The sequence below is a fragment of the Rhipicephalus microplus genome, chromosome X (assembly GCF_043290135.1).
Source record: "Rhipicephalus microplus isolate Deutch F79 chromosome X, USDA_Rmic, whole genome shotgun sequence".
NCBI classification, from domain to species: domain Eukaryota; kingdom Metazoa; phylum Arthropoda; class Arachnida; order Ixodida; family Ixodidae; genus Rhipicephalus; species Rhipicephalus microplus.
Window position 1 is genome coordinate 138,632,098 of NC_134710.1, and position 13,600 is coordinate 138,645,697.

The following is a 13,600-nucleotide window of genomic DNA, read 5'->3' on the forward strand; positions in this document are numbered from 1 at the left end:
TAAAGCAGGTAGCACAAAATAACAACGGCACAAGCGAGGAACAAGTAGACGATATGAGCGCTTGTCCCTCGCTTGTATAGCCGTACCTGCTTTACCATGCATTCCTATAAACTAGCCCTATCTTTCCGTTCTGGTGACTATTATGATGCGTGAAAATTCTAAATAAATGCCTGGACGTTTTTATTGCTTGGAGTACTGCCAAAGGTGGTTGTCGAGCTTCTGCATACACCAAATTGATAAAAGTCGACCATGGCGACCACTGACATAGCCATATGTAGGCCCCTTGCCAATAGCAAGAGAAATCATCTTTCAGTAGAAACTGGAAATCTGTGCAGCAGAGGCAGGCGGAAACTCACCTTGGAGCGTATCCACGCGGCATGTAGAGCCAACGGCAACTCTGTAGTGCAACATCCCGTTTAGCTCCGCAGAGAGTATTCGAGTGGCTTGACTCACCTTTTGTTCGAGAGGCCGAACATAATACGACCATGTTAGTTTCAAGCCTAAAATCACACCTAAGAATCTATGAGTGGTTACCACTTCAATAGGCTGGTTTTGACGAATAATCGGGGAATCCCTAGGTCTTTGGAAACTAAATGGTGGTGTGGCTGTTTTTGTCGGACTCAGAGCCATTACTCTTCTTGAAAGAAATGTGTCCAATCCTTCTTGTAATGTTTGTTGGATATGCGAGAACGATGGGCTTGACATTCATAAGCCTATATCATCTGCATACCTGACGGTGGATGAAAGGTTATACGGGAGCTGCTCCATGACTGCATGAAAGAGCGTCGGGCTCGGTGCGCTGCCCATGAAACTTCTTGGCACGCTCTAACGTTGGGCCCTTCTCCATAACCAAAAAATTGTATATTATTTATCAAATCAGTGATAAACGCAGAATTTTTCACTGAAATCCCTGCAACACCAAGCCCTCTAGAACACGAACGTAGTTTACTGTATCGTATGCTGCTTTAAGATCAAGAAATATAGCAATAATGATGTTCTCTTGTGTATGTTGGTATTCCACATCTATGACCAAGTCACAGTTATGTCGGCCAGAGCTCACTTTACTCCTGTAATACTAAAACGACGAAATAGCAGAAATACCAAATAATTGTTATCTATAAAGTATGCACCACACGTCAACACAGTCATCATCATGGAAACAACTACATTGCATGGTACGTCGACAACTGTAACAGCTTAAAGAGAAATAGTATTTTGTGAAAAACCTGCAAAAAAATTTAAAAAATGGGGACGAGCGGAACAACTAAACAGACAACGCTGTATAGATATGAAACTGTAATGACACAATTAATAGAACCATGGGCTTTCGGGTGCAGCATAAATAAAGTGCGTCAGCGATATTGTACTCGAGGACACTGCATGCGTCCATAGACTTCTCGTACGGCAAGAAAAGCCACGAGTAAGACCATCCGCAAATCAACTGTGACCATTTGTCTATACGCAACTCCACGTGTTTTGAATTTAAAAAAAAAAGGGGGGGGGAGTAAAGAGAGGTGTCCGGAAAACGGTTCAATATAACTCGTTGCTGGGCTGCAGTTGATTTATAATGCTTAGATAAAAACGAAGTTTCTATGTGAACACAAGGAAGTGAAAAAAAAAAAAGACCGGCTGCCTGCAATAATAATTTCCCACCAGTAAACGTTAGGAAATTACCAGTGCGGAGCTTAGTTTACAAGGCACTGGAAGAGCGTTGCTGTGCTCCTGACGCGGCGACACGTTTTATGCGCGGGCTCACAAGGCGGGTCAACGTACGTGGCTCCCGCGCGTCCCTGTTCTCCGAGTGCGCCTCGCTTCACCGGTTGCCCTTTACGCGTTCATGCCTTTCATCACTGTCTCGGCGCGTACATGCAAGAGACCCCGGGGACAACGAGCCAGCTGGCGTGCACCACGTGCTCAGACAGGGCGGCGACGAACAATACGCACCTGTGCGAAGTGTCGCTCGAGGGCGTCCGATACACCGTGGCGCAGCACCGCGCGAACGCTGGGAGCAGCACGGAGCGGGTTCACGCCGAAACGAGGCCGTTTGACCGCCTTACCTGATTGCCAGTGCGCACGTAGGAACCGGCCGAGCCGCCGCGGCTGGCTCGCCCCGACGACGAAGGGCTCGATGGCCACCGGAAGGCGGCCGCTAAATCCTCCTCTCGTTACGCAAGGCCGCATGCAACGGTGCGCGGCGGCAACGCTGCACATCATTCGCCGCTTATATGTATACACCGGCGCCAGAACGCTGCTCACGAGCGTACGCCCCTGGAACGAGCGTACAGGCATATGCAGAAAGTACGCGACACCTTCCAGCGTGTCCAGCGGGCAGTGCAGTCTCGATGCTTTCAGACCTGTGTGCCACTAGTTGTCTCTTGATTACACGTCCTCCCACCGAGAAACTGGTTATTTATTGTTATTTTATGGTCAAGAAAATGAGCTGGCTCATTCTATAAAGCGTCAGGAAATTCTAAAGTTAAAACTATCCGGGGGATTTCCTATCATTAGTGGGTTAATATGAGTGTTAGAACAGCGTTTGTGAGAACTGCGCGAAGGCACACCTCATAGAAAAAAATTATTAATAACAATGTTCCCAAAGAAATAGCGCGTTGCGCGCCAAGCATTTATACCGGTACAGGACTGTCCAGACGTTAAGCGTAGATTTGAGCGACATGTAGCTGAGAAGCCATAGTTCGATTCAGTCATTACCGGATAACGCACCATTTATGGACTAGCGCAGCTCGATTGCCACAGCATCTCACATCCACAGTGCGCAGGTTCAGTGCGACTACGCTGAACATAGTCGCGTGCAGATTAAGATATTTTCTAGCGTAAGGGCTTCTTAACGGGGCTTTCTCAGTGTAAGGGTTGCACAGAACTATAAGTGGCCCGGCTGTGGCATGCTGTCGTCGTCGCTTGGTGTAGCGCAGGCAAAACCAGCTGTAGCATAATGATCAGGCGCTCTCGCATAGTCTTTTTGCTCTTACTCTTCGAGTGTCTCGATGGTGATATCAAGAGCGGTTATTTCCACTATGGCTCGGAAAACACAACGCAAACCACGTATGAGAATCGAAGGAGGAAGCAAGCGAGAAAAAGAAATGAGAAAAATATGAAGAAAACATACAAATAAAGAGAAATAAGGGACACACACACACATACACACACACACACACACACACACACACACACACACACACACACACACATATATATATATATATATATATATATATATATATATATATATATATATATATATATATATATATATATATATATATATATATATATATATAGTCATTCGGCACAGTTCTTGTATTCACCGTTTTGCCTCTCTCATTAGGCTTTTTCTGTCTCGCATATATTTGAAACGAAACACACGTTCGACAAGTTCCAATAACGTTTGCATTCTAGACTAACAGAAAAGCCAGTATTCGATTGCTATTCGAAATGTATAACATTACCATACCATTGTCGGGTGACGGTTTCAAAGTAAAAGATGACAGACATAAAGTTCAGGCTTAGTAGAGCATTATGATGGTTAAACGTACGTCCGAGTAATAGGAATAATTCTACATACACAAGAATAATAAGACAGTATCACATGTGGTTTTACGCGCCACAGGCACGCCGTAGTGGAGGGAATGAGACACCATCTAATGTTTTTTAACGTGTAGAATATACGTGGGCTTCTAGCACTTCACCCTCATTGAAATGCGACCGCCTGGATCAAAGCCGCGACTTTCGGGTCAGCAGCCGAGCATTGGCCGTAATCGCTACACCACGGTGGTGACAAGGTTACATGTTGTTGTCACGTATTGCAAATGAAGTGACTTATAAAGCTGCAAGTATCGGACTCGCCTCACACAAAGAGAGCCTGATGATTTATTTATTTATTTATTTATTTATTTATTTATTTATTTATTTATTTATTGTTGCAAAATGCTCGACTGCCTGCCACCCCCGCCATGATTCTGAAGCCTTTCCTACATAGCGTCAACGTACCGATGACGCGCCGTCGATAGCTGGTCGTAACGACTTCGTGACAATGACCGTGGCTGCCCTCGTCCCTGAAACGAGCGCGCGATCTCACGGTCAGAGCGCGCAACACAGTGAATGGCCTTTGTCAGGCCTAGTGCGTCGTCACACGGCAAACGCGCCGTTGCTATATTGTCGGGAGAGTGTGGTCGGGAGAGTGTGGTCGGGAGAGTGTGGGACAGTGCTTCAAAAAAGAAAAAAAAAATCGAAGGTAGTGCAATAGAGGCACGTTTTTTTTTTTCGGGAGGGGGGGGTAGGGGGAAAGGGGATAGCGAGGGCAATGCAAGCATCGATTACGAGATATCTAACTACGAACAAGTTCTTAATTTCTTCTTATCAAGTCAGCATGGTTTCCAGCGCAGTCTTTCATGCGAAACTCAACTATTCAAACTAATAGCCGATATCAATGAAGCGATACACAATAAAACAGACATCGAGCTCTATTTATGGACTTCGCCAAAGCCTTAGACAAGGTCCATCATAACCGCCTAAATATGAAACTGAGTGCCCTGAACATCAACCCTAATATTTCTAAATGAATTGCCAATTTCTCGTCCGATTGCTATCAGTCTGATTTCGTTAATAATACCTTATCTCCATTAGTAAAGGTGAAATCAGACGTTCCGCAAGGTACCGCGTTAGGACCAATGCTACTCTTAATTTACGTCAATGATATATGTAACCAATTGTCGTCCCCAATCAGACTTTTTGCGAACGATTGTGTAATATACAGAAAAATTACTAACCATGTCAATGTGAGTGCGCTGCAGTCTGACATTAACCAAGTCACCTGCTGGTGCTATCAATGACAAATGGAAATTGATGTCTCAAAAACGAAGTGCATTAAATTTGCAAAAACTATGAAACCTGAATTGCATTCTTACATGATTAACGATAGGATTTTAGAAAATGTGACAACAACAACAAAAAAATACTTAGGCGTTTATCTTGCACACAACCTCTCATGGAATGCTCATGTTCAAGCAATAACCAGTAAGGCTTCAATAGCTCTAGGATTCATCAAACGTAATTTGCACTCTGATAACTAGACCGCCAACCTTCTCGCATACATAACTTTAGTTCGCTCAAAAATGGAATACACCGCCCTTATTTGCAATCCTAACCAGCAATACCTTATTCATAAACTTGAGGCCATTCAAAACAAAGCAACCCGCTTTATCACACCAAAATATTCTCGGGTATCTCTATATCTCTATATCTATCCTCTTTTCGACCCTTTTCCCCACCCCCGTACAGGGTAGCAAACCAGTTCGTCTAGGTTAACCTCCCTGTCTCTTCCTTTTAATTATTTCTCTCTCTCTCTTTCTTCTCGGGTATATAGCATAACAGCTTTTAAAACGTCGTTGAAATTACCTACTCTAGAAAAGCGTAGGCTTATCGCACTGTTGTCTCATTTTCACAGGCTTTATTTCAGCGATTCATCCTTCGTACATTCACAGATTAAACGAGCTCATCACAATTTTTCACCCCTGGATCATGCTTACAAAATACAGCCTATTTTTGCCCGTACTAACTTCCTTCATGACTTACCATTGTTTCTTAACCAGCAATACCTTATTCATGAACTTGAGGCCATTCAAAACAAAGCAACCCGCTTTATCACACCAAAATATTCTCGGGTATCTCTATATCTCTATATCTATCCTCTTTCCGACCCTTTTCCCCACCCCCGTAAAGAGTAGCAAACCAGTTCGTCTAGGTTAACCTCCCTGTCTCTTCCTTTTAATTATTTCTCTCTCTCTCTTTCTTCTCGGGTATATAGCATAACAGCTTTTAAAACGTCGTTGAAATTAACTACTCTAGAAAAGCGTAGGCTTATCGCACTGTTGTCTCATTTCCACAGGCTTTATTTCAGCGATTCATCCTTCGTACATTCACAGATTAAACGAGCTCATCGCATTTTTTCACGCCTGGATCATGCTTACAAAATACAGCCTATTTTTGCCCGTACTAACTTCCTTCGTGACTCACCATTGTTTCTTGCGATTTGTCATTGGAATAAACTGCCACGCGATGTTCTAACTGTGAGTGATCCCGACACATTTCTTAGCAAATTAAAGGAGATGTGGAATGTAAAACTGTAACATTTTGTAGCTGTCTTTTGTTCAGTCTAGTGCCAATACTACATGAGTTATTGCATACCTTGCTTCATGCCTTATCAAGGGCTGCATTGCATTACTGTGTTTTCTTTGATGCGAAGTTTTTGTGCTTTCTGTACTTACCATTTTATTTTTTTATGTTCTGTGTAAATATTTTTTGTGAACATAACCATGCAGTATTGTAACTACTCATCTCCCTCCCCCTATGTAACGCAAAAAAATAGAGAGAGAGAGAGAGAGAGAGAGAGAATGAGAGAGAGAAAGAGAGAACCTGATTGCCTCTCTTGAGGGTCACAAGCTTACGCCTCCTTGATAGCCGTACTGCCGAATAGTATTGCAGTACGGCTGTTGCGGAGGCGTAAGCTTCACGCAGGCTTCAGGCTGTCATCCATGGTTAGTACTCTTTTTGCCCGTACGTCTCTCGCTGTCAACCCGCCGCAGTGACACAGTCAGACGCTGTAACCAATCGACCACGGCTGCAGTGCGGCTCACTGTGAGGCTCTGCGTGCTGCTAGGCGCAATGTCACGGCGGGACCTTGCGCCTGCAGCGGTGGTATTTCAAAAAAGGACAATGCGAAAAAAAAAAACCCTGGCATGCATTCGGAAGAAGCAGCACTACAGTGTCTCCCATAATCTGTGAGTTATTCTCTGAAATTGAAGCTTGCAAGAGCAAATATTCTTCGCGTGTAAGAGAACATGCTTGCCATACGAGAGACATGGCGCGAAGTAATTTTTCGTGCAATGTTTCTTTGTGATACATGAAACTGCCAACCGCAAGGGTAGAATCGACTAGTTCGGTTTAAAGTATTTCGCAAGCTGTTTCCCTCCCGCTCTTTTCTACTTTTAAAGTTCCGTTGTTCCTAACGGAAAAAAAACGCAAGTTTGCCTCGAGAGTGGTTCCACCTAGCTAGATGCATGAATGCAGCCGCGCTTAATTGCGCGCCTCCGGATGCCAAAGGATAAAGGCCGTGACAAACCGTGCCTTCCGCATACATGACCTTGGGGGACGTCGTTTACGGTGCTGGCACTTCTGCGTACGCATGCATCAAACAAGGATAGTAGCGGCGGCGAGGGTGCATGTGTTTGCGCACGCGAGCCCGTCTGGAAAGGAACGAAAACACACCGCAGTGCCCCAGAACGCCTCGTTGGCCCTCGTAGAGTGAAACCACTCATCAAGCGTGAAATGTTCGTGACGTGCGCCCTCACTCGGCACACTCGAGACGCCCACATGCGCACCCGTCACATGACTCTTCTTCCCGCCCTTGCACAAACAGCAACAACACAAGCGGTGCACTCGCGGAGACTGGTCGCCCCGCATTTGCTCGATGGGGCATCGCGTGAGGTACGCCCTACCGGAGTCACGCGCTAGTGTGCGCAAGGCACTGCACCGTGTCGCCTGTAGGCAGACAGAAATTAGGTGCCTTCTTCCTTTTCCTCATGAACCACTAACAACAAAACCATTGCGAGCATGGGAGAGCAATATATCTGAGGCGTAGATGCGGCGCGCACGGGTGAAGAACGAATGCACTGTGTCAACCAAGGATGAAAGCACATCAACTAGGTCAACTTTCAATCCTTGTGGAGCAATATAATAGGACGATTAATCAAACCGCACTGCGCTTCACAGATCCTCGTACTGTAAGTTTCGCGGTGCGAAACTCTACGCTGCGCTTGTCGCGCGGTATAGTGAATGAAATATTGTTTGATAAGCTCGTTCGCAAAGCCAACCAGATGTGTTATCGCATATTTTCAGTCCTTGTATGCAGATTGCTTCCTCCACCTTGACACTGTAGCGTCAATGGTATCGCCAAACTGGTACGCCATAGAAGAGAAGATTCGTTAAAAGAAAAACAGCAGCCAAAACTCCAGTAACTTTTCAACTTTTAACTAGTTTGATTCAAACAGGTGTTGTTGCCCTTAGCAGCAGGTAAGTCGACTTTGCTGAATCATCAGTTAAAGAACAACGACACTGTTGCGATTTTGATACTAATGCAGCATAAAGCATGTTTAGTTTATCGCTGCTGCTCCGCGCCGCTCCCAAAGACCATTTATGGGCCATCTGGCTCGCCGAAGACGAGTCAAAGGTTCGTAATTCATGAGCGCTCACGGATTCATGAGCACTCGCCCAGAAAAAAAAAAGCAAAAAAAGGACATGAAAACTCTCAAGGGAGAAACAAACTTCAGCTTTCAACTCGTGAGTACAAGCGAATGAGACACTTATGCTCGCATCACACACACGGAATAAAATGCAGAAACCAGAACAGGCAGGCGCTATTAGGCATGAACATCACGTGATGCCAGGTAATATTCCTTGTTGGGCTGACAATAGTGATGCTATGCTTCCATGATAGCCTATTAGCTGACAGGGAAGGCTTCAAAAATGCATGTTTCAAAAATCCTGCGCATACTTGTACAGAACACGTATCGCTGACAGCTCAGGAATGTGAGCTGTCCACCTCACATGTGCCGACGCGTGTGGCTGACAGACAATGAGCTATACTGACCGCCGTTTAGTTGCAAGTAGAAAGGCTGGAATAAGCTAGATGTGCGCGTAGTATGTGCCACTATTCCTTTGGAATATGACTTTCGTTTGTTGTGTATAGCTCTGTAAATGTATTGTTTTATACATCATGGTGGGTTACTCGCATATTAAAGACAAATCTTTATAGTTAATCTATGTACTTCCACACTCCTTCAACTTTTCTTTCCGATTCGATTCCTGGTTCGCTTGCTTTACATACTGATGTTCGGAGTTAGCAGGACATTTCACCTTGCTTTTCAATTGTTTCAAAATCATTGTTACGAAACAACAGACAATTTCCCTAATGCTTTTCTTGGCTTCGTCGGTGGTCGGCTCCATGTTGCTTTAACTAGCAAAAATGGAGCCGCCCGGCTTTTCTTGCTTGCTGCACAGTGGGAGTCATATAAAAACTTTGGCAGCCTTGATAGCCTAATAAATGAGCTTTTAAATAAGCCATATTCCTGACCCTACTTTCGCCTGCTACGTGACCCTGCCTGCATTTGGAGAAATGCGCTCCACCTACTCATGTAACCGTGAACTAACGCCTATCTGTTACATGTATACACGAATGTTTACCCGCGCAAGAAGCGCCTTTCTGAAGCACCAGCTCCCGGAGAAGACTGCTTCAAGTTTTGCTGCAATGCATGTGGCACGAATATAACGTTAAAACAAACAAACAAACAAAGAAACAAAACGAAACGAACGAAAGCCGTACAGGATAGACAAGTAGTACGTGCACCCATTCCGAGCCGTTTCCTCAATCATTCCGCGCGCGAAGTCCGAACGGAAACGACTGCGTAGACAAGAGAAGGTCACTCTGCTGCGCAGTCGTGGCAGAAGAAAGAAAGAGAAGCTGTTTCGTGGTTCGCCAGCGTCCGAGAAGTCAGCAGCGCTCGATTTCGCCGAGACGTGAATGAAAAGAAAGCAAACAGGACGCACGGAACTTTCGAGCTCTTCCACGCGTGACGCCAACAGGTGCCTCCCCCACGTGACTCCCTCATGCGTGCACGCATGCATGCATGGCTTTCGTTCTCAGTTGTCAAGGGGACCCCGCCAGCGGATCTTCTTGCCGGCTGGCACTTTGTGGCGTTTTGTTTGTAACTTTACTAAGTTAGGAGTGCACGAAGTAAAGGCTTCGCGAAAGAGGAGTGGCGAAGCTTTTACTTAGGGATTAGTTACATTGTTGTAGGTTAAATGAGAGCGGGGGCAACAATGAATCGGCCTTCGTCAAAAAAGTTTTTTGTTGATACCACATTTCTGTAGTACATCTTCTTTCTCTCCTTTCTATCTAAATTATAACTACCATAAAACATGCGGTAAATTATATTTGTTGTAGCGTTTATGTGGCTGTTTCTATAGGTTTCTGTCTTTTTTCTTCTTTTATTATTTTGCTAGTGCGTATTCTTGTATTCGACTTGCTTCACTTTTTTTTTGTTAACCATCGTAAATGACACGTAGTACACGTCGCTAATTTTTTCTATTCATATCACTGTGCATTCCTTAAATATGCTTAGGCGATAAACAACACGATAAAACAATAACACAGGACTTTTCTTTTTCTTTGCTCTTCCTTACCGTAGTCCGCACTATTTTTAGCCATAATAAAGTAACGTCAAGGCGAAGTAACGTCAAGGCGTGTTGTCCTCTTTTGCCTTCCGTACCTCGACTTTGTCTGTTTCTTCTAGCACATTCGTGCTCGCGCTGCAGCCCTTATTACTATGAAGTTCTGACATTTTAAAGAAAAAAAAAGTGCGTTTTATTTTTGGAAGGTGTCACCTTGTTCCAAGTTTTGCTTTTTGGCAAGACATGTCTTGTATACCACAACAACGCGCATGGAGAGTTGCAAAAGTGGGCACTGCAAACCATTTGTTGAGCTATGTTTGTACCAAGTGACCCCATCCTCCTCTGCCAGTCCCCCGATGTTAGGGACAAGTTGCATCAGCATGCACGGCACCGGTGCGTGCCCAGCCGAGCTTACCGTTTCGTGCGCAGCAGCGGAGCGTCGTCGGCGGAAGACTGCGGGGGCTCGCGGTTGACTTGACACGTCCAACGTCCGTGCGTCAACAGCGGGCCGTCGGCACCGCGTCGTCTCCGGCATGTGCGTCGCTACCGGTTGCGCAAGTTGTTGGTGCTTGGCCAGTGGCCACCATTGGAACAGCGCGGTCCTGACGTGACGCTAGCGTCACGATCAGAGAGGAGGAGCATGCGCGTTTTTTGTATAACAACGCGTTGCGTGGATACGTGTTGGAGAAGGGCGCGCCGTCGTTGAAGGGACGCGGCATGCGCAGCGCTGGAATGTAAGGGAAATGAGGAAATGCATCCGTTAGCGTGGGATCTCTCATTAACGCGTGCCAATGCTGCGCAACTCAGTGCGGCGCTGCCTTGGACAGCATCCATAGCTGGAGGCACGCGTATCTCAGCTCTCACGCAATCAGTTTTTTCTGTCCGAGGACTTAACTCCTCCGGGGACGCTAACCGCAGAAGACACCGAATCCCCGCTCAGATAAATTTTAGTTACGAGTCAGCGCCTGTCTGTGTTCTTTTACTTCGTCGTCGTCTCGTGTACGCTGTTCAACCAAGATGTATGGGACTTGTGCGTTTGTCTCTCGGCTGCAACTTGCACCTTCGGTGCTGTAAGTGATGCTTCCGAAGACAAGCTAGAAAGCTGGCCCGCCAGAACTGCACAAGATACTGCATAGTCATAGCGGCACACAGTGCCATACGAAGCTGCTGTCGTGGTATTGCACCTCGAACAATACAATAAAGGTGCACTAGGAATGTCGAAATGGGGCAATATCATAGCGACAGACCTATAAGGTGACGTGGTAGGTCGCTATTCTATATTCTAGCGGGCGAGCACATGAGCCACTTACCCAAAATGGTTCAACTAAGGCTGTATAACATGCGCTGCCCACATTGGAAAGACGCTAAGCATACTGTTTGTTCTGTTGTGTATACTTCAAGCTCTTGCACTATTGGTTAAACAATAGAGTTTAGTGGCTCAAAAAAATACAAGCTTAGAGCAAGCTTAACTACTTTATGACGTATGGGGAAGAGCTCCAGATTATTCTTGGTTGTGTGCCACTATTTAACATGCACCTAAAGGACGCTTAGGATGTTCTAGAATATCGCCCACTTTAGAAAGCAGTCAACATGGATGGGAAACGAACCGTCAACGTCGTGCTGAGCAGCCATATTACAAATCTATAAAATTCTAATATAAAACGATGAGATATAGCTTATTGCCTCATCACAAGAAAGTGGTAAAGGATGGTATCGTTGCGAAAGAAAGAAAGAAAGAAAGAAAGAAAGAAAGAAAGAAAGAAAGAAAGAAAGAAAGAAAGAAAGAAAGAAAGAAAGAAAGAAAGAAAGAAAGAAAGAAAGAAAGAAAGAAAGATTAAAGCTTACGTGGCTGTGGCGTATGTGAAAACCCAACGCTCGGACATGCAGTAACGTTTGACATAAGCAGCCCAGTGAAGAGTATCTCGGTTCATCGTGCGAACATACACAGGTAAAAAATTGATACTGCAGAAATAATCCGGTATAGTGGCCAACACACTGTCATGAATTAAGCATATATAAGCTGTGATTCCAGTTGTTCGACCTTTGTCGGCAACTCAATACGCCTTTGCTGCTTCCCTAAATTACTGGAAATTTTGTCCGCCGGCGGTATGCCACGTGAAAAGTGAACTCTAGAAATTTCTGCCGATTACATACCTCTTTGTGTGTGCAGAGCAGATATATATTCAGGGAACATCTCTAAATAATCTGTAATGCACATCAACGCAAGAGGAATTGTTTTTAATAATTGATGTTCTAAAACTGCATAACAAATGGTAAATCGCGGGTATTGCTTTTTTTCGCACCACAATAAGAAAAAAATAAAGGTGGAAGGATGCGGGGTGTTACACATAGCTATTAACCTTTTCAAAGGCGTTTGGGCTGATGGCATAATTTATTACATGTGTGGAAATGCAGCGAAAATAGACGGGGCTCATGAAGAAGGTATACACAACAGCGTCATTGTATATGTGTTGCTTTCGTATGTACTGAGCTTTTGTGCTGTTTCTGCTTCATCTCCTTTTCGCGTACTCGGAAAAGTGGCTTAAGAGCTAGAACAGTTCGCAAAATCATAGCTGATTATATTGCTCATAATAGTGGTGTTAATTAAGCGGTGTTTAGAAAAGACTCCATTCTCGCGCGCAAAGGAAATCGGTGATGTGGGCTGATGTATATCGTATCAATTTCCACTTTAGCAGCGCCACACAAGGCCCGCCCGTACAAGTAGCACGTTTTGTAACGATACGCATTTTCATTTTGACCATGAATTCGTCGCGCTGCAGAGATGCACTTGCAGGCAAGCTTACCGATGACGAAGGACGAAAACAGTGCGAATCGAAATGAGGCGTAAAAAAAAGGCCCTAGACGGTATATGGGCAGAAATAATCTGTAGATTTAGATAAGCGCAATATAGAACATTTATACATTAATGAATCAGTCGTCAAGGGCAGCACAATTCTTTATTCATTTAGTGGCTGACTCCTGATGCTGATTTCCTTCTATTGAATACTTACGTCATGTGAGGCTTATACAATAAAACCTTCAACATATTTTAACACAGCGCACGACTACGCGGCCACAAGAGAAGAATCAAGAAGTGACAAACCGCAGCGCTGGTGTTTAAATTGTTTTTGTCAGTCTGAACAGTTTGAGTGAAATCCAATCCCTTCTTGTAAGGGCTTTGACAATATACCTGTACAGGAAACTTACGGCGCAAGGACTGGGATTAGTGACCTTAACTGCAACAACTTGGGCTGCCACACTGGGCTCAAATATCTGAAAGGGTTGCTGCGAAAGTGCATGCGTGTTCGATGAAAGCATGCAGAGGAACAGTTGACAGTGCGTAATATGATGATAACCA

General features: G+C 44.9%; 1 protein-coding gene and 1 long non-coding RNA gene across 6 annotated transcripts in view; one reads left to right on the forward strand and one right to left on the reverse strand.

Moving 5' to 3' along the window:
- The window catches only part of LOC119176544 (uncharacterized), a 37,270-nt gene that overhangs the window by 22,123 nt on the left and 1,547 nt on the right, over positions 1-13,600 (reverse strand). Inside the window, exon 1 of one of the 4 annotated variants that reach the window (XM_037427886.2) lies at positions 10,658-10,807. The exons of 1 other annotated variant lie outside the window; for it this stretch is intronic. Coding sequence is in view for 1 of the 3 variants with exons in the window: in XM_075877847.1 (XP_075733962.1) it covers positions 2,058-2,181 (124 nt within the window). In the remaining 2 variants the exon portion in view is untranslated. Of the gene's footprint in view, positions 1-1,944; positions 2,185-10,657; positions 10,808-13,600 lie in introns of those variants that run through there. 2 more of the 4 variants (XM_075877845.1, XM_075877847.1) reach the window with 2 other exon arrangements.
- Positions 1-13,600, forward strand: part of LOC142775790 (uncharacterized) — a 62,239-nt gene that overhangs the window by 4,523 nt on the left and 44,116 nt on the right. The gene's annotated exons all lie outside the window — the stretch shown is intronic.